Here is a 22,189-nt window from a genome sequence, read left to right on the forward strand (position 1 = left end):
GCTCAAAATCCCATCACTTGTTCACAAGTTGTCATGGAAACAGAAATTTTACTTAGTAATTTTTTATTTCTTTTTTATTTTACAAACCCCCTGATATTTGACCTCTTCACTCCAAAATTTAATCAGTTCATCTTTGCATCATATATACTTATACCAAATTTGCTCAAAATCCCATCACTTGTTCACAAGTTGGCATGGAAACAGAAATTTTACTTAGTAATTTTTATATATATTTTTATATTTTACAAACCCCCTGATATTTGACCTCTTCACTCCAAAATGTAATCAGTTCATCTTTGCATCAAATATACTTATACCAAATTTGCTCAAAATCCCATCACTTGTTCACAAGTTGGCATGGAAACAGAAATTTTACTTAACAATAATTTTTTTTTTTTTTTTTAAACCCTGATATTTGACCTCTTCACTCCAAAATCCAATCAGTTCATCTTTGCATCATGTATACTTACACAAAATTTGCTCAAAATCCCATCACTTGTTCACAAGTTGGCATGGAAACAGAAATTTTACTTAGTAATTTTTATTTATTTATTTTACAAACCCCCTGATATTTGACCTCTTCTCTCCAAAATTTAATCAGTTCATCTTTGCATCATATATACTTATACCAAATTTGCTCAAAATCCCATCACTTGTTCACAAGTTCGCATGGAAACAAAAATTTTACTTAGTAATTTTTTTAATTTTTTTAATTTTACAAACCCCCTGATATTTGACCTCTTCACTCCAAAATCTAATCAGTTCATCTTTGCATCATATATATACTTATACTAAATTTGCTCAAAATCCCATCACTTGTTCACAAGTTGGCATGGAAACAGAAATTTTACTTAGTAATTTTTTTTAATTTAATTTTTTTTTTTTAAACCCTGATATTTGACCTCTTCACTCCAAAATCTAATCATTTCATCTTTGCATCATATATACTTACACCAAATTTGCTCAAAATTCCATCACTTGTTCACAAGTTGGCATGGAAACAAATTTTACTTAGTAATTTAAAAAAAAAAATTAAATTTTTTACAAAACCCCCTGATATTTGACCTCTTCATTCCAAAATCCAATCAGTTCATCTTTGCATCATAATAAATACTTGTACCAACTTTGGTCAGAATCCCATCACTGGTTCACAAGTTACAGGATTTTTACCTAACATGACCTCTGACTTTTGACCCCAAAACTGTAATCTCCGTTTATTTATTATCACGAACGTTACAAGTGGTTTTCGCAAACAACAACACGACGTTTTGAATGAACATCCGTTTTGATGTTGAATTTGGTTGTTCATTGGTTTTTCAACCACAAGTAGGCTACACGATCATTGACGAGTTTTGTGGGCAAATTTCTCGATGGTTCGAACAGTTAAAAGCTTGGCACATCGGTATTTAAACACGAGAACAACTTGTGACGAACCGCAGACGTACACGTCCGTTAATAAATTGTAGCCTCTGACGTCACGCGAATCGACGCGGAAATACCTCATTTGCATAACGGAGGTAAATATAGTCCGATTTTAAAACACGATTATCTGGCTTACATTCTCCCCCAAAAAATTACTTTTGTGTTAATGGGTCAGGGAGATCATTTTCTAAAACATGTCTTTTCAAAAAATGTCATGATTGTGTCGCTTTAACTATACAGTACAGTAATGTTGCTATAAATATTAATTGCATTCCTCGTGTTGTATTGGACTGTTTTATTCTGCTATTTTTTATTCTATTTTTTACCGTTACATTTGCTAAGTTTTAAACTTACGTGTGATATATTTTGTTTACTTTTCCGGGCGGTGTATAATTTCCTGGATAATTAATGATTTACAAAGCTTTTTGTTCTCTGTGATTACGTAGTATTATTACATTGCTAGCCGCCCAGTCTGCTATTGGAGCGAATTAAATGTTGATTTGACCTTCGACGAATAAATGTGTACTTCTCTTTCACGAGCCTCGACTATGTATTTTATACAGTACTAAAAAAAACCCGCTTCATTTCTCATCAGCGGTTATTGTTGTTGTTTTTTTGAGATATTTCCTGCTACATTGAAAGTCATTGAAATGTAATGTGTAAGTACCAAATAAACTTTACAATGGCTGGCGAATTTTTTTTTTGCTCTATTAAACGCGCAGTGAAGATTTTTTTTTTAATCCCGCCGCTCCTCAGACACCCGGCACCGCGAGGAAGAGGAACCCCTAACCGGGAAACCTCAGCGAGGAAGAGGAATCCCCGAGACGTTAAACCACGGACGTTAAACGTTCACATAGTATAAGCGCCACGGTCGGCCGGGGTATTGAAAAACGCTTGTTGGTATTGCTGTTCCTGTTGTTGTCGTTGCAAGTTTCTCGGTGTTATCCTCTCAGCATGGAGGATTCAGCGCCCCTGCTGGCAGAGCCGAATGCGTGTTGAGGTGAAGCACAAACAGCGAGGCGTTGAAGAGGGGGGGTTTCGCCTGGAATCGCGGCCTGCACTATATTCCGCCAGTCCGTGGCTTTATTAGCAGTTACTTCTGTCCGCGGACGGTCTTTGTGCTGTCCGAACGGACTGTCGGTCCCAGCTCCGCGGTGCGGCTCCCAAAGCCAAAGGGGGGGTTGGAAAGGGAGGAGGGAACGGCAAGCCCAGGGGGGGGGGGGGGGAGTGTGAGGCCCATTGTCTCTACCCCTTTGCCACCCATTGTTGCTCCCGTCAAGGCCGCAACCCGTTCGGGTAACTTCCGAGGACCCGAAAAGTCGGGGTTTTGCCCGTTTTTGTGAAAGGGACTTTGTTATTAATTGAAGGTATCGCCGCGCGTCGGGTGAAAGTTGAGCTTGGGTTTGCCCCGCCATGTCCATCGGTCGGTGAGCCTCGTCCCCGGCGCCGTGTGCGTGTGTCGTTATCGTGTCACGAGTGGCAGTTTGTTGGTGCTTCTCTGGATCGGCGAAGATTTTGTGCCTTTCGACTCTTGGAGGCCGGTACGTGATAATGGGGCCTAATGAGGTCACTCAGTGAGTGCTAGCCGTGTTAAAACGGAGCATTTTGTGAATACCGCGTTTTGGAGCATTTTGTGAACGCCGCGTTTTGTCACACGGATGGATTCTAAAATAAATAAATAACTATCTTTTGCCCGGTCAGGTGATGGAGGACGGTCGGAGACGTTACACCTACAGGGTGGGCCGGCACAGCGCCGAACTCCTCGAGAAGCTGAACGTGCAGCGTCACCACGGCCACCTATGCGACGTCATCGTCAAGGTCGGCGGCGAGAGGTTTCCGGCCCACAGGGCCGTGCTGGCCGCTTGCAGCCGTTACTTCGAGGCGACCTTCAGTCCGGGAGCGACCCCTCTGGTCGGTGCGGAGCTGGAGATGCACACCATCGGCGCCACGGTCTTCCGAGACATATTGGACTTCGCCTACACCTCGCAGCTCACCGTGCGCCTCGAAGTGTTCCCCGAGCTGATGACGGCGGCTAAGTTTCTCCTGATGAACTCCGTGACGGACATCTGCCAGGAAATGATCCGGCAGGCCAACATTCAAATCCGGGTACCCAAAGCGCGAGACAGCTTCTGCTTGGCTCTCGGACTCATTCCGGACAACGAGTTCCGTAAGGACGAGGCGAAGGTCACGCCGGACCCCAACGAGTCGAACTATAAACCCCCCGACCCTTCGCTGCCGGTGAATAGTCACAAATATATGTTGACGCTTCCGGTGCCTCTGTTGCCCGCGTCGGTCGCTCCGCCGGTGCCGTCTTCACAAACGACCGGTAGTGACAAAGTACCTTTAAATATAGTTGTGAAGACTGAAAAGGACATTCAAAATCTTTGCTCCCATGACTCCGACGCCGACCTTTCCAAAAAGCAAAAAAATAACTCCGATACCTTTGGAAAGGTGGACGCTCCAAAGGGCTTTTCTTACCAAGTACAGATGAATGCTTCATTTCCACTTAACTTGCACTTGCAACCAACCTTTGCTGCAGGTAATACTGTCAAAGCATCTATGGTGAAGGTTGAACCTGGAGCTGAGACCCTGGAGGTTAAGGATGGACCCTGCGTTATGTCCAAAAGTAAAACTCAAGTTCCCCAAGTTGCTGCATCCACTCCGAGCCTTCTTCCGGTGCAACCGGTTAAAAGAGGACGAGGTCGACCCCGCAAGAACCCTCTTCCTCAGCCGGTGTTGGCGAGTCCTCCGGCAGAACCTCAGAAGGTACAAGAACGGCCAATCCCGGCATCTCTTCTTGATCTCATCCCAAGTAAAAGCAATTTTGAGTGTGGATACTGCGGGAAGGAGTTCCGAGACGGATATCATTTGAGGCGGCATGAGATGAGGCACGCGAGGTTCATCAAACCCACCCAGCCTCCACGCTCAACGTTGATAGGTCTCCCCACAATGGTTAGCCCTAGTGGAGTGGCCTTTCCTCCGTTCGATTTTGTGACGTCCACCGGAACCGACTGGTCCAGTGGGAGTAAGCCGAAAACGATCATGGGTGGTGGTCTTTTGTCGCCGCAACCGTTGCCAGTTCAGTGGCGAATGGACACTCCTGAGGGGGCACTTCTTCAAGGTGGAGGAGCTAGTGCAGAGCGAACCGCTAAGGGGTGTGATTCGATACAAGTGAATGGAGAGCCATCTTTGGATCCGGTCTTACAGAGTGACAAAATAATTGCACTACCGAAGCCTAAACCGGATGAGAACTCAACGTTGCCTGACAATTTTCAAGGACTTGATCTGTCAGCATCTACCTGGCAGGTGTCTCGGCTTGTTCCATCCAGCAGGTCAGTTGTAGTTATTATTAATTTGCAATAATAATGTTACATTTATACTGTATATCTTTCTGAGCTTCAGAAAGGAGGAGCAGAGAAGAAGAAGAAGAGGGAGAGTTGGGGAGGTGGTGGAGAAGAGAGGGAGGGATAGGAGATGAGTGGTTGGATCGAAGAAAGGGGAGGATAATGGGAATGGAGGGAGTGTGGTGGAGGTGTAAAGGGTGGGAGTGTGGTGGAGGTGTAAAGGGTGGGAGTGTGGTGGGGATGTGCAGGAGTATGAGGTAAAGGGGAGAAGGGAATGTGAAGATAGGTGGAGAACAGGGGGAAGAGATGAGAGGGATGATGATGAGTGTGGTGGGTGTAGAGAGAGGGAGTGGTGTGAGGAAGTGGAGCAGGAGAGGGGAGGGTGGTTGAGGATGTGTAGGAGGTAAGGGGGCGAATGGAGTGTGAATATAGGTAGAAAAAAGGGGCAGAGATGGGAGGATGATGATGAGGGGAGGGTGGAAGATATGGGGATTGAGAGGAGAGGAGGGAGACTGAGAGGGGGTAGATGGAGGAGGGTGAGGAACCTTTCCAAATCCTTGTCACCCATATATTTGGACTGTTAATTAATTTATTCGATGGAGTATGCTAAAAATGTAACACTTATGATATTGGGTGAGTGCCAGGGTCTTAGCAAGGTTATAACATCATTGCATTTAGATGCTAGACTGAGAGTAATCGGTTTAAACAAACTTACACACATTGTCTCGACTTGCCTATAACTAGAATCTTACACACACACACACACACACACACACACACACACACACACACATACACATACACATACACACACATACACATACACACACACACACACATACACATACACATACACACACACACTTAATTAATTGTACAGTATCGGTTGTTCCTAAACTTAAATATAAATAATATAAAGGATTGTTGTAAATGATGTTAATTTTACAACATCCCATATTCAACTTTATTTAAATTGTAAACCTCAAAACATAGTTTCTCCACCTAAAGCAAGAACCTTAACCTGTAAGCAACTGACTCGTTTCCCGACTGCATGGATCATCAGCTGGGCACCGTAATAATAACAATAACACAATAAACACACACACACACACACACACACACACACACACACACACACACACACACACACACACACACACACACCACACACACATGTTTGGTCCTGTTGGCATGTCTTGTGTTAAATTGTTCGTCTCTTTATTTCTTCCTCTTCCATGAACACGCGTCTTCTGTCAATGATTCTGAGCATGGAGATGCATGTTCACACAGGAACATTTTACCTTCTGTGTGTTGTTGCTCGCGAAGAATGTTGAACTCGTGCAGGTACTTTGAACCTGTTGCTTTGTTCCTCTTCCCGTTTAAAACAACGAATGCTCCAAACATGCTGCCTTGGAGCACGTAATAACATGCAGTCTGGCTGCCTTGAGTTGAATCACGTAATAACATGCAGTCTGGCTGCCTTGGAGCACATAATAACATGCAGTCTTGCTGCCTTGTCGTAGGTAATAACATGCAGTCTTTCTGCCTTGGAGCACATAATAACATGCAGTCTTGCTGCCTTGTCGTAGGTAATAACATGCAGTCTTTCTGCCTTGGAGCACATAATAACATGCAGTCTTGCTGCCTTGTCGTAGGTAATAACATGCAGTCTTTCTGCCTTGGAGCACGTAATAACATGCAGTCTTGCTGCCTTGTCGTAGGTAATAACATGCGGTCTTTCTGCCTTGGAGCACATAATAACATGCAGTCTTGCTGCCTTGTCGTAGGTAATAACATGCAGTCTTTCTGCCTTGGAGCACATAATAACATGCAGTCTTGCTGACTTGTCAGAGGTAATAACATGCAGTTTAGCTACTTTGAAGTAGGCAATAACATGCAGTTCATCTACTTTGAAATAGGCAATAACATGCAGTTTTGCTGCCTTGTCGTAGGTAATAACATGCGGTCTTTCTGCCTTGGAGCACATAATAACATGCAGTCTTGCTGCCTTGTCGTAGGTAATAACATGCAGTCTTTCTGCCTTGGAGCACATAATAACATGCAGTCTTGCTGCCTTGTCGTAGGTAATAACATGCAGTCTTTCTGCCTTGGAGCACATAATAACATGCAGTCTTGCTGCCTTGTCGTAGGTAATAACATGCAGTCTTTCTGCCTTGGAGCACGTAATAACATGCAGTCTGGCTGCCTTGAATCACGTAATAACATGCAGTCTGGCTGCCTTGGAGCACATAATAACATGCAGTCTTGCTGCCTTGTCGTAGGTAATAACATGCGGTCTTTCTGCCTTGGAGCACATAATAACATGCAGTCTTTCTGCCTTGGAGCACATAATAACATGCAGTCTTGCTGCCTTGTCGTAGGTAATAACATGCGGTCTTTCTGCCTTGGAGCACATAATAACATGCAGTCTTGCTGCCTTGTCGTAGGTAATAACATGCGGTCTTTCTGCCTTGGAGCACATAATAACATGCAGTCTTGCTGCCTTGTCGTAGGTAATAACATGCAGTCTTTCTGCCTTGGAGCACATAATAACATGCAGTCTGGCTGCCTTGGAGCACATAATAACATGCAGTCGTGCTGCCTTGTCGTAGGTAATAACATGCAGTCTTTCTGCCTTGGAGCACATAATAACATGCAGTCTTGCTGCCTTGTCGTAGGTAATAACATGCAGTCTTTCTGCCTTGGAGCACATAATAACATGCAGTCTTGCTGCCTTGTCGTAGGTAATAACATGCAGACTTTCTGCCTTGGAGCACATAATAACATGCAGTCTTGCTGCCTTGTCGTCGGTAATAACATGCAGTCTTTCTGCCTTGGAGCACATAATAACATGCAGTCTTGCTGCCTTGTCGTAGGTAATAACATGCGGTCTTTCTGCCTTGGAGAACATAATAACATGCAGTCTTGCTGCCTTGTCGTAGGTAATAACATGCAGTCTGGCTGCCTTGGAGCACATAATAACATGCAGTCTTGCTGCCTTGTCGTAGGTAATAACATGCGGTCTTTCTGCCTTGGAGCACATAATAACATGCAGTCTTGCTGCCTTGTCGTAGGTAATAACATGCAGTCTTTCTGCCTTGGAGCACATAATAACATGCAGTCTTGCTGACTTGTCAGAGGTAATAACATGCAGTTTAGCTACTTTGAAGTAGGCAATAACATGCAGTTCATCTACTTTGAAATAGGCAATAACATGCAGTTTTGCTACCTTGAAGTCGGCAATAACATGCAGTTTAGCTACCTTGAAGTAGGCAATAACATGCAGTTTTGCTACCTTGAAGTAGGCAATAACATGCAGTTTAGCTACTTTTAAGTAGGCAATAACATGCAGTTTATCTACTTTGAAATAGGCAATAACATGCAGTTTTGCTACCTTGAAGTCGGCAATAACATGCAGTTTTGCTGCCTTGTTGCAGGTAGTAACATACAGTCTTGCTGCCTTGTAGTGGGCAATAACATACAGTTTTGCTGCTTTGTTGCAGGTAGTAACATGGTCTTGCTGCCTTGTAGTGGGCAATAACATGCAGTTTTTCTACCTTGAAGTAGGCAATAACATGCAGTTTTGCTACCTTGAAGTAGGCAATAACATGCAGTTTTGCTACCTTGAAGTAGGCAATAACATGCAGTTTAGCTACCTTGAAGTAGGCAATAACATGCAGTTTTGCTACCTTGAAGTAGGCAATAACATGCAGTTTAGCTACTTTGAAGTAGGCAATAACATGCAGTTTATCTACTTTGAAATAGGCAATAACATGCAGTTTTGCTACCTTGAAGTAGGCAATAACATGCAGTTTTGTTACCTTGAAGTAGGCAATAACATGCAGTTTTGCTATCTTGAAGTAGACAATAACATGCAGTTTTGCTACTTTGCAGTAGGCAATAACATGTAGTTTATCTACTTTGAAGTAGGCAATAACATGCAGTTTTGCTACCTTGAAGTAGGCAATAACATGCAGTTTTGTTACCTTGAAGTAGGCAATAACATGCAGTTTTGCTATCTTGAAGTAGGCAATAACATGCAGTTTTGTTACCTTGAAGTAGGCAATAACATGCAGTTTTGCTATCTTGAAGTAGACAATAACATGCAGTTTTGCTACTTTGCAGTAGGCAATAACATGTAGTTTAGCTACTTTGAAGTAGGCAATAACATGCAGTTTTGCTATCTTGAACTCGGCAATAACAATAACTCGGCAATAACATGCACCTTTGCTACCTTTAAGCAGATAGTGCCATGCAGCTTTGCTACCTTGAAGCCGGTTCTAACATGCAGCCTTGCTTCCTTGAAGCAGGTAGTATCATGGAGACTTACGAAGTGTGTGCATTTTACAACTTTGGAATTTTTGAAACACGTGCAGCAGTTTTATTGCTCATCATGTTCATGCGGCAGAAATTCTCAATGATTTACAAACTCCTTTGACTCGAGTCAGTCGAGCGTCATTTTCTGAAAAAATGTAGCAACTTGTGGATTTGTGAATGTTGATGTTTAACGACGGAGCCTTCCTTGGAGGTAGTCGTGAAGACGTCCTCACGTCTGCAGGTTTATTTATTTATTTATTTTTGTTTTTTTAATACATGGTCCAGGCTCATGGAAGAGCCAGGACACATAAGAGATCAGGACACAACATAACAAAGGGAACAGCAGGAGAGAGGGGAAATGCCAATGACAGGGCCGAGGGAGAAGATAGACCGAGATGGACAACCAAAGGATGCAGGTAACGATGAGGGGTAGAGGTGTGGGTGGTCTAACAGGTGGATAAAAGGTCATGGTTTTGGATGGGGTCTACCTGAGATGGTGGTGAACTGCTGTCTTGAAGACCGTGAGGGAAGAATTGGATATGTTATCTATCCAGAGGGAAGAATTTGGCACAGAATGTCGATATATCAAGATTTGTTATCACCTGGTGTTCGTTGTCCTTGTGTGTTGATGTCCTGATCGCCACGCTTTTATTACTGCCAAACATTCATTCCAAATGTCGAAGTAAACGAAGCGTGGAAACGTTACAAGGCTTGAAATATTTTCCAGGTGAGTTTGCACTTATTCTTTCTGCGAACGGCAGGTCTTTCACCTGGACAAGCAGGAATGTTTTGACCCGTCACCTTGTCACCCGTCACCGCAGTGTTTTACAAACATTGTGGACAACTCACGGACGACCCGTCCAAATGACATTCTTTCCATGTTCTCCTTTAGAGAAGGTGTGACCGTCAGGATCGACCTGCGGCACCTTTAAAATTTTTGCCTCGCATCAAATCCTCAACGAACGTGCGGATCGTTGTTGCTGTTCCTGTGCACTCTTTGGATTGTGATACAAAGCCTCAACTACACTGTACACGTGCACGATGCTGTACCTATGGTCGATTTAAAACGGTTTACCTACTTCTGTGGCCTGGCTAGCGGTCACACCTGGTATGATCTGTTCTCACCTTGCTATCCGCAACTGAACTATTGGCTTCAAAATGAAAAAGGTTGTTAACAGTTAAAGTGCCCTGCCTACACAAAATGGCCACGCAGACATTTCGTGGGGAGGGAAGCCTAGTTGGTGTTGGGGGAGTAGGGGGGTGGGGGGGGAGAGTAACACAAAGCCTCCTGCAGACTGTGTACAGAGGTTAAGTAGGGGTTGGGGTGGAAACCACAGCTTAGTTCCGGAAGTGACGTGGGAAATTATCAGCCTGTTTGTTCATCATGAATATTTGCTCCTTCAATACCTTATTTCAAAAACACATCCCATGTGATAACAAATAGTTGTTATCTTTTGTAGTTGCAAATAACGTACTTTTATTTTATTTATTTATTTAAATGGGATGCTTCTTCACCGATACTCTTGAGGGCGTCATCCTTTACGTTCTGTACTTTTAACCTCCAGGTAAGAAAGTGTGCACGACGAGCAGCGCGTGGACGTTGCGCATATTTTCCGGTGTTGGAGTTTGTTTTCAGGTTGCATATCGGAGTAAGAAATGCACACGCACCACTACCGGTTTAAAGCGGGGCCTTTCACCACAACCCCATGAATGTTCGGAGGACATAATAAGGTAAAGTGTTCATTCCTGAAAGCTTTCATTCAAATTGTGATTTTGGTTGACGGATTCTACCTCCAAATTGCTCTCTCTGTTGGCATGACCGTTTGCTTGAGTCTTCGGAGCTTCTCGAAAAATAAAAATGCTCTGATAAATCTTTATTTCCTCCACCACTGCAGGTGGATGTAGGTTGTTTTCACGCATGTCTGTTTGTCTGTGAACAGGGTATCCCAAAAGGTTGTGGACTGATTCGGATGAAATTTGGTGGAGAGGTTGGGTGTGTGACGAGGACGAAAACGTTCCATTTTGGTTTAGGTCCGAATCCAGATCCGACCCATCATGGGCCACAAAATGTAAACTAATCGGCCTGGTGGGGGTACCGAGTTCCCTTCTACTTACTGCTTTAATGTACCTGGTGGTGGCCTAAAGGTACGCTCACTCGCTTTAAGTTGTCTAGCTTATGTTTGAATCTTTACCCAGCGATAAACTTAACTGTCATCCTGGTGTTTCAGAAGCAGGGCGATTCATCAACGTGTGTGCCGTCCCTCGGATGGACGTTAAACTGGGCGTCACATCTGCCAGATTTTCAACCTAACCACCCCATCCCCACCACACTTCCATCCCCTCTCCTCACTCTCAACCCTCGCTTTCCCAACCCCTCCTCTCTCCTGCTACTCCCCCTTCCTCTTCCTCCTGCTCCTTCCGCCTCCTCTTCCTCCCGCTCCCTCTCTCTTTCCCTCGCTCCCACTCCCCTCCTTGCACCAATCCTCCATCCGAGTGTACAGTATAGCAACGTGGTGAGGCTTAGCTCTCTCTCTCCCCCCCCCCCCCCCCTCTGCCATCCTTTCTCCCACCCCTCTCTCTCTCTCTCTCTCTCTCTCTCTCTCTCTCTCTCTCTCCCTTCTCACCCCTTTACCCTCCTCCTCCCTTCTGCCTTCCCTCCCTTATGCCTTCCCTCTTCCCTCTCCCATCCTTCTCCCCTCCCTCTTCCTCCTCCCATCCTTCTCCCCTCCCTCCTCCCCCTCCTCACCTTCCCCCTTCCCTAATCGTATCACCACCCCTCCTCCCAGAGTGTACAGTATAGTGACATGTAGTGAGGCTACGATCTCCCTCCCCCCCCTCCTTTCTCGCTGTCCTCTCTCTCTCCTACCTTCCCATCTCTCCTCCCCCCCTCTCTCTCTCTCCCTCACCCCTCTCCACTCCTTTCCTCCTGACCCTTTCCTTCCTGCCTCCCCTTCCACCTCTCTTCTCTCTTCATATTCCTGTCAGGAAGTGACTTTGTGTGACCCGGCAACGCTGGACGGATACCTTTGCTAGTATTCTATATAAAAGCGAAAGAGACATTTGTTTTTGTGACGCTACTCCTCTGAGCTGCCAAGGTTAATTGCGACGAAACTTTATAGGATCACGTTTTTTTATTACGATACAACTTACTAGGGGCTTTAAACTGTCATTTTCTCACAATTCATAACTTATAAACACACGAGCCACAACCTGTCGTGGGGTAGGGCGGGAGTCTGGAGGGAGGGTGGAGTGGGAGGAGGGAGGGTGGAGTGGGAGGAGGGAGGAGGGAGTAGGGGTGGGGTATGAGGAGGTGGGAGGAGGGAGGGAGGGAAAGGGGTAGGAGTCTGGAGGGGGGTGGGATGGGACTCTGGATGGGGAGTGGTGTGTGAGCTGGGGTGTGAGGAGGAGGGGGGTGGAATGGGGTCTGAGTTGGGAGGGTGGTGGAGTGGGGTGTGAGGAGGGAGTGGGGTGTGAGGAGGGAGTGGGGTGTGAGGAGGGAGTGGGGGTGTGAAGAGGGAGTGGGGTGTGAGGAGGTGGGGGGGGTGGAGTGGGGTGTGAGGAGGTGGGGGGTAGAGTGGGGTGTGAGGTGGAGGGAGGTGGAGTGGGGTGTGAGGAGGAGGGGGGTGGGTTGGGATGTGAGGAGGAGGAGGGGGTGAAGTGGGCTGGGAGGAGGGAGGGGAAGGAGTGGGATTCTTGAGGGAGGGGAAGGAGTGGGATTCTTGAGGGAGGGGAAGGGATGGGAGTCTGGAGGGTGGGGGTGGGGTGAAAGGAGGGGTGAGGAGGGAGGGTGAGATGGGGTGTGAGGAGGAGAGGGTGGGGTTGGGTGGGAGGGGAAGGGTTGGGATGAGGGAGGAAAGGGGTGGGGGGAGAGACCTAGTGTTGCCCAGCAGTGCCGGGCACCTCTGCTAGTACAGTAATTAACAATTCTGCATGTAAGCAAATTAAGACATGTAAATCTCAGCAATTGTTTGGATTGTAACCCATGAAAATATGCCAGTTTGCATAGGTTCATGAATACAATACATTGTTACGTTTGTGGGGGTAGGTGATGAAATACCATAGTGGAGATAGAACTGTGTAGACGAGCATGGACTGCGTGCGAGTAGGAAGCCAATCTCGATGTATTTAAGTAGAAAACTGTGAGGTTAAGATTGTTTATGTGTCTTCACATGGGGGGTGAAGCTTGTGTTAACTAGGTAGGGTCAAAGGCTAGTTTCTCCCAGTATGTGATTGCCTTCTGTGTTTTTTCCCTATGTTTTTACAATTATAACAAGCTGGCCATAAAAACGCACGTCTTTAACCAACAACAATCGCCGACAGTACCCGGACATTACGATCGACAAGTAAACCCCGCCCCACCGACCGACGAAGGAACAAGGCCACACCCCCAGAGTGGGACGAGGGGTGTGGAAACTATCGTACCTGGCAGACCATGCCCCGAGCTTCGTCATTGGTCGGGAGGACATGGAGTGTTGTAATGGAGCTCGGGCATTGGACAGTGTGTGACATGAGAGAGCGAGAAGGTTCGCAAAGGAAGAAGAAGAGTTGTGAGCTCTCTCTCTCGTTCTGGCTTTTGTATCGGGCGGTCGCTCATGTCCTTTGTCTCTCGGGTGGCTCGGCTGGTTGTCTGTCGATGCGCTGGTGCTGAGAGGGAGCGGTGTGGAACCTTCGCAAGGAGGAGATGTCGTTGGCCGTGGTGCTCTTCGGGGACAGAGGAGGTAAGGCGAAGGAGGCTATCCTGTCTGCTTGTTTCATGCCTGGGCGTTTTCGATGCGGAGTTTCTACGCCATTGGCGGAGCACTTCCCGCGCGAGTGGCTACACCGCGGCAACGACCATCGAGCTCTTAAAAGCCTCGTAAACCAGAGCTCACTGCTGGCTGTTTACAAAAAAAAAGAACACTATTTTATTTTTTTAAATCTTTCTTTCCCCTTGTCTGTTTTGTGTGTCTGAGTGGAGACATCTCATGGTAGGAAATATTCAATTCACCCCGTATTTGTTTTATTATTTGCTTTATTTCATTAAATTCATTTTTGTTGCATTTTCAATTGTGTATTGTGTTTCTTCGTTCTGTGGGTTTTGGATTAAACCCCATGTGCTTTTGTCCAGGTAAGCACTTTGGTTCCTTCACCCACGCACGGCGGACCAACCACCATAATTTTGGCTACGCCCCTCGGAATTGAACTCGTTATGGCCATTCGTCACCCAGTGGTGTTAACCGTTCTGGCTGACAGGACAATATTGTCTAATACAGACTGTTCACTGAGTCTTTTTACAAGTCGTATTTTTTGTTTGGGTGAGGGTGGGGTAAATAACACCGCACCCTGACTTTTGTGATAAGAATAAGACACAAAACCAGCATAGGATTCCTTTACATACATGTGCACATGCAGTGCCTACACAGTAGATAATGTAAGGTTGTTTTTTTTGTCTTTAGAATGCCGCTCTCGGGCGCTGAGAGACAGCAGCGCTACAGAGAAGGAAAAAAAAATAAGGGACAGTATGAACTGTGCAAAGGAAAGCACGCCACCCTCGTTAAGATTTGGCGTGATGAAAAGAGAAGAAATGAAGAGCTGTTGTCAAGTTCTGCTCAAAAGAAGCTTCAGGAAAAGAGACGAGAAGCTACTAGGAAACGGGTAGCTAAACATCGTTTCCTTAAGAGAGAAGAAAAGGAGAGAAATCAACATCCTGCCACTTTTGACTGTGCATCTGATTATGCTAAAGTTAATGCTAGGGCCAAATGTATTATGGCAAATGCTCCACCAACTACCCATAGCCCCAGAAAGGTGATCTGCTGTAACCTATTTGCTGCTGAGTATGGTGAAGTCCCTTCAACGTCGTCAAGCAACTGCACCCTTGCAAGGCCACTGCTTTTGGATGAAGTAGCAAAAGTAGCCACCCATGCTAAGAGTTGTCATGATAAAAAGAGAAGAAATGAAGAGCTGTTAGGTGCTGCTCAAAAGAAGCTTCAGGAAAAGAGACGGGAAGCTACTAGAAAACGGGTAGCTAAACATCGTTTCCTTAAGAGAGAAGAAAAGAAGAAAAAACAACATCCTGCCACTCTTTACTGTGCCTCTGATTATGCTCAAGCTATTGGTTAGCATCAAATTTATGATGGCAAATGCTCTACCAACTACCCCTAAATGCAGAAAGGTGATGCTGAGTGGGGTGAGGTCCCTTCGACTTAAGCTATTTGCTGGTGCAGATGCCGATGCTATTTGTTGCTGAGTGGGGTGAGATCCCTTCAACATCATCAATCCTTTGCAAGGCCATTGCTTTTGGATGAAGCAGCAAAAGTAGTCACAGATTTCTATCAGCGTGATGACGTAAGCTGACAAGCTCCAGGAAGGAAAGATGCTACTACTATCAGATTGGATGATGGGACAAACACCAAAGTTCAAACACGTCATCCGACCTCAGTCATGGAAACGTATGCCCTCTTCTGCGAAGATCACCCCAAAATAAAGGTTGGCAAGAGTAAGCTTGCCTCTTTGCCCTAAACATATCCTCCTCAGCAGCAAACTTCCACAATCACTGAGCACGAGAACCTCATTGCAGCAGTCGACGCTCTCCACGAGGCAATTCCTGAATTTCAATCATACACCCAGTCTCTTCCAGGAACATTCCTGTGTGAGCCTGAATTCATGGGCTGTTGTGCGACAATGCAAAATGTGCAGAAATGGCCAAGGATTTACTTCCAAGGACCAGGATGTTCCACAGAAAACAAGGGATGCATCCTGGCACAGGTGGAAGAACAACGATGATCATTGTAAATTGTGTAAAGTGCTAGAGAAGGGTACCACAGGTGATCTCTGCTCTTCCTTGGTTCCTGCAACACTGTTACATCAAGAGAGAGCAAGTTGCATCATACACGACAGAAAGGGAAGCCATTGTCATTGAGGCCAATGCTTATGATACTACCGAAGCTCTGCTTCAAGTGGACCTTTCAGGGAACGAAACCTGTGTTGCACAACACTAAATTCAAAGTGCGTACTGGAAGCAAAACTAGGTAAGCCTGTTCACAGCAGCCCTCTGGTATTCCGATTCCATTCACTCCAAGGTCATTGCCTCTGACAATCTGGTGCACAACAAATAAACTGGTATTGCCGATGTGGATAGGCTGCTGGAGGATTCGACAAAATGTTAACTTTGTCCATTTGGTCTGATGGCTCAAGCTCTCAGTTTAAGGACCGGTTTGTTATTGCATCGCTTCTAGTACTGGAGAGGAAGCACAACAACATAACCATCCGGTGGAATTTATTCGCAACATCCCATGGTAAGGGCCCAGTTAATGGAATTGGTGGATCTCTGAAGCGATATGTTTGGGGGAGAGTCAGCAAATGGAAAAATCTTGTGGACAATGGTGAGATGTTTGTAGCAGCTGCTCAGGACGTGCCCACTGTCGAGGTATTTCAGAATACATCTACTGATATTGACGACAGGAGGCAATTCCAGACTGGCAGAGATTTTCTCTCACGCACCTCCTGTTCAAGGGATCAGCAGAATCCACAATGTGAACGTGATCATTGAAAAGCCAAAAACATTTCTCCTCACAAGGGACTCCAATGAGGATGCTAATGCTATGAGTGCTGAAATTGATTTCAATGATGATACAGTGGGAAATGATGACAGTGAAGTAAATGCCGATGATGTTATTGATAGAGATGCGTGCGTGAATGTGGAGGTGAAGGATTGTGTAATGGTAGAGTATGACTGGGTTGCCTACACAGGTGAAGTTGATGCAAAAGAAGGAAATCAATTCCAAGTGTCAGTAAATCACTAAGATTCCATATGTTACAAAAGATCACATTATTAAGAGATGTGACGAGCCTGTCCCAATAAACAGCTATGGTCACTTCAAGTTTGTAAAATCTCAGCCCAATATTTAAATGCACACAGGATACTGCAAGTACAATTTTAAAGTTTTGGCTTGTGTTTGAAAGTGCAAAGAGGAGGTAATGTGAGTGGCGTAACGTGAGTGACAGTACCTTGCTCTCTAATTAATATGCCACTCCTACTCAAAACAAGTACTTAAAACAAAAGTTTTTGATGCTTTGCTGTGACTTGTATGACAACAAAAATAATTGTACTTCTGTGATAAGAACTACAGTTTGAGGAGAATTTCACAGCAAAGTTGCACAAAAATTTTCCATGTCTTTTTTTTGTAACGTGAGTGACGACCAATAAAATGCGCGTTTCAAAAAAATTGAAAGAACAAGTTGAATTTTTCTTTATACTAGTGGGCCCATTTGTCCATTGGACCAAATTTTCATGGGTCTTCACGGCCTCGTAGCATACCTGCCTGGTGTACTGCTTGAGCATCACCTTGCCTTTCACCAAGCCCAGATGTGCTTGGGCTAAAGTGGGGTTAGGCCGTTAGGGTGAGGGGAATTATACGTTAGTTATTATTATTGCAAAAAAAATGATGCCATTATTATTGTTAATATTCTTGTTATTAATTAATATATGCTTTGTTACAATGTTATCATTGTTTTTGTTATTTATTTTGTAATTGGAATGCCATGACTTGGAAGGACGGACGTATTGAGCTGCTTTATATACAACATAACGTGGCGTGCGTCTAAAACATGGGAATTCTTCCGGATTTTTTGGAGTTGATTTGCCTAATCAACACAGGGACCATCATTTTGGTGCATCACTTCCACATCAGAAAGTTCCAGCAGAACTCCACAAAAAACATGGCGTACACACACACACACACACACACACACACACACACACACACACACACACACACACACACACACACACACACACACACACACACACACACACACACACCATTTATAGTAGATTCTTGAGTAGAGTAGTTATTCTATGACTGTTTTGATTCAGATTGATCAATTACTTAAGTTGTGCGAGGCCAAAGAAGCCTCTTGTCCCATAAATGTAACATGAGTGATGGTGGAATGACCCTTAAGGGTCTTAAAGGGTCTTCAAAAGTCTAAAGGGTCTCGGCAGTCTTAAGGGATGAAAGGTTTAAAATGTACATTCCAATCGTATGTAATTATTTGACCCTGTGTGTAGTCTGGGTGCAACTGCCGTTCAAACAGCACGTAATTAATAGACATATACTGCCCAACTTTGACAAAAGGAAGCAAGTGACATAACAGAAAAATGAGTTAAGTAGCCCAATCAAATCACGGAACCCAGTGGCATCCACTGGCACGCAGATTTTTCTAATATGGTTCTTATTTTAGCTTTAACTGTCATGTCAACAAGAGGAAGCAAATACCAGCACATGAATGATTTATAATAACAAAAGGAAGCAAGTGACTGTCCAATCAGGTGGTGGGATACAAGACCGAGCCAACATATCCAACCAATCAGATTCTAGGTCTCATTCTGTCAGAGGGAGTGCCGCTTCCTGTTGTCTTCACATCCAGCTCACATTTATTTGAAGTATTGGGCTCAAAATGTAAAAAATCTGCAGATATATTTTATCACTTTGCACGTATGGTGAGCATTATCTGGGTGATAGTTATTTTCTGTCCTTGAAAATGATTGCAGGAAATTATGAGCATGCTGAATGAAAATCGAAGTAGATAGGGTACTGTGGAGTGGTTTAGGCCTACACTGCATGTAATGTAATAATGCTGCATGTAATTTCTTTCAATCCTGACAAATCTCACACTCTCACTATGTCTCTCCAAAAAGACCATCTGGACAACCCTCCCATCTACTTTCTCAACAATCCTCTCCAAGAAGTTCTGTCACTCAAGCTTTTGGGTCTCACTATCTGCCATGATCTTTCCTGGGAAAACCACATTTCCAAGCTGGCCTCCAAAGCCAGTCGCCGACTGGGCATCCTCCGTCATGCGAATTCCTTCCTTGGCACACCTGAGCTCCTCACCACATACAAGGCTTTCATCCACAGCTCAATGGAATACTGTTCTCCCCTCTGGGCTGGTGCTCCTGCTTCACACCTAGCTCGTCTTCATGCTGTTGAAACCAAAAGCTTTCAGAATCATTGGAATCTCCCGTGATGAAGCTCTTTGAGGGCCTTTCACTTACTCACCACAGGCAGGTTGGTGGTCTTTCTGTCTTCTACCGACTCCTCTCCGGCCTTGCTCCCCCAGCTCGATCTGTGCTCTGTCCCCCAAATATTCCTACAGCTCGCACAAGATCTGCCAGCAACCCTCTTCTGGTGAAGTTGCCAAAAAAAAATAAAAATTACTCTTTACTCCTGCCTCTGAAACAAACTCCCTTACTCTCTGCAATCCCACTCCTCCCTCCAGGTCTTTGAAACAGTTGTTCACCACCATCTCTTATCTTCCCCCATCCAAAACCTTGATCTTTTCTACCCCTGTTAATTCACCCCAGATCCACTTTTTTTGAAATACCGACTTTTTTCCTGGAAGTCCTAGCAGTGTCCATGTGTTTTATGCCTCCTTCACCTGGTGTTGGCTTAGCGGTTAGGGTGCCGGCTTGGGATCCTAGGATCCTGGGTTCGAATCCCGGTCAATCGCTGAATTAACGCCAGGGGGGTTGATTCAGCCTGTCATCCTTCCGAGGTCGGCAAATTGAGTACCAGCTTGCTGGGATGAATGATCACGGTGTGTACCCAGATTCAGAATAGGCACACTGTATCCCTGCGCATCGTAAGAGCATGACCAAGGGTTGGCGTCAGGAAGGGCATCCGGCTATAAAAACATTGCCTCAAACAGGGAACCATGATTGTCATGGGGCCTGCAAGGCTAACCCCCGCTCTAGCGGGGAAAAATGGCCTTAAAACGATCATTCATTCAATCATTTTCAATTCAATTCAATTTCTCTTTCACGAGCCTCGATTCAGTATACAAAAAAAAGAAAGAAAAAAAAGCCTTCTCCCTCCCACAGATCTCCCGATGTCCCTGTTCTCTACTGTTGTACTTGTGTGCTTCCCCCTCTCTCTCCCCATCTTGTCTACTGGTCCCCTTATTATATGTTTTATGTGTCGGTTTTTTTTTTTGGGGATTAATGTTAGCTCTTACACGAGCCTTGATCTTGTACACCAAAAAGAAAAAGAAAAAAAGTGCATCATCAATGACTCGGCATTAAATATATCCACTCCAGTTGCTTCGTTTTGTAATTATAATTCATTCATGTGCTTGTACTTCCTTCTGTCATGGTTATTCTCCTAACCTAAAATAACAGTATTACCAAAATATGCATGGCAGTGGATACCACTTGCTTCCTTCCTCAGTTTTTTTTTTCAATCTTGTCACTCACTTCACTTTGTCAAAATATGGCAATACTGCACTAGTCCATTTTTTTTAAAATTTTTTTTTACGTTTCAGCGGTATCATTCGTGATGATATTGAAGATCCATCAGCAGACCAGATGCAAGGTCCTCTCGCAGAAGAACTTCCCAAACCTTCTGCAGACGATATTGAAGATCCTCCAGTAGACGAGCTTCCAAGTCCTCCCACAGAAGAATTGCTCAATCCTCCTGCAGAGGATATGGAAGATATGCAAAGGGAACAGCCTGATCCAAATGAGACTGGTAAGACAGGAAAACGTAAGAGGACCGATTCTAGAGAAAAACACCCGTTGCTTCCAGCATGCCATAATTGCAGACAAAAATGCAGTAAAAAGATCACGGAGGACCAACGTAAAGAAATTCACAAACAATTTTGGGCACTGTCGTACCTTTCCCGTAGGACTTTCGTTCACTCAAATGTGAAGCTAATGCAGACAAAACGTCCGCGAAAGGACACAAAAGGCACATACGAGCGTAGTTGTAGTCGATATTATACTCTACAGGATGAGCATGGCGATGAGAAGGTTGTTTGCAAACAGTTCTTTCTGAAGACCCTTGGTTATACCAGTGACAAGATGATCACTGTGACTCTCTCTTCTGTGAGTCGAGGTGACCTCTCCCCACCACCAGATAAACGGGGACGACATGCTCCACCACATAAATTGAGCGAGGATAAACGATCCCTCATCGAAGATCATATAAACTCGTTTCATCCTGCTATCAGTCACTATCGTAGGGAGCATGGTTATAGAAAGTATCTCCCTCATGAACTTTCCATCAAACAAATGTTTGATGATTTCAAAGTTATGCACCCAGGAATTGCCAGTATTGAGACTTATCGAAAGGCAGTAAAGAGCATAAACACTAGCTTTGCTAAACTCGGTGAGGAAGAAGGTGAACTTTGCATGACCAACAAACAACACAAGCATGACAACAATCCAGCCTCTTGTACAATCGGTGTGAGGAAATGAGAATTCATGAAGAAAAAAGCAAAGAAAAGCAGGGATGCATATCAGGAGGATGTGGAAAAGCAGCATGATGGATATCAGGATAACTACTTTTCCATGGACATGCAAGAAGGTAATCATGTTACTAAGATTACCTGGTGTAAAAACCTGTGTTCACACGGCAACCTGTTCTATTTCACAAAACATTTGCTCCTCTTAGAGGTAAGCGTGCCAAGAAAAACGACAGAAGAACTCGAGTGATAGGGCATGAAGGCCAAAGTGGTTGACTTGCACAGGATTTAGCAAGTTTGTACGCAAAAAATCATGGCCGACCCAGTTTATCGTGACTGCAAAAACTTGGTCTTCTGGACTGACAACTGTGGTGCACAGAATAAAAAGTCGACTTCACAGTGATTGTGAACCAAGTCATTGAGGCCCTGGGACAATAACATTCAAATATTTAGAAAAAGGACACACCTTGTCTACGGACTCGTTTCATGCCCAGATTGAGAAGGGAATGAGGAAGAAGAAAAGCGTCTGTGACGTCGATGACTTCAAGGACATCACCAGCAAACCTCTGCTCGGCTCAGTGTGTACCTGCATGTTTAAAAGTGGATCATCAATGATCTTCTGGAAGAATTCCTTCGATCAACCTGGATTTCAGTCTGGGGAGTTCTTAAGGAAAAAGGTCGCTGTACACCTGCTGAAAAGAACGCCATATGAGAAGAGGACCAGTCCACGAGACGTTACAGAGAACAAGAAGGCTGACATCATCAACAAGCTGCGTCGTTTAATGCTTCCAAACAGGACCCAATTCTGGAACACACCTGGCTGTTGACAATGGTTCAAATGATCAGATTGAAAATCTCCTGTCATGATGATATTTGAATCAATCAAA

The 22,189-nt window shown here is 44.8% G+C and overlaps 1 protein-coding gene across 3 annotated transcripts in view; it reads left to right on the forward strand.

Moving 5' to 3' along the window:
• The first annotated feature begins 2,192 nt into the window (after positions 1 to 2,192).
• The window catches only part of LOC137439424 (POZ-, AT hook-, and zinc finger-containing protein 1), an 89,372-nt gene continuing 69,375 nt past the window's right edge, over positions 2,193 to 22,189 (forward strand). Inside the window, exons 1-2 of one of the 3 annotated variants that reach the window (XM_068135163.2) lie at positions 2,193 to 2,963; positions 3,124 to 4,754. In XM_068135163.2, the coding sequence (XP_067991264.1) occupies positions 3,127 to 4,754 (1,628 nt within the window). In that variant the 5' untranslated portion in view covers positions 2,193 to 2,963; positions 3,124 to 3,126. Of the gene's footprint in view, positions 2,964 to 3,052; positions 4,755 to 22,189 lie in introns of those variants that run through there. The other 2 variants (XR_010986926.2, XM_068135164.2) reach the window with 2 other exon arrangements.

This window comes from Myxine glutinosa, chromosome 14, assembly GCF_964187855.1.
Source record: "Myxine glutinosa chromosome 14, kmMyxGlut1.1, whole genome shotgun sequence".
Classification (NCBI taxonomy): Eukaryota; Metazoa; Chordata; class Myxini; order Myxiniformes; family Myxinidae; genus Myxine; species Myxine glutinosa.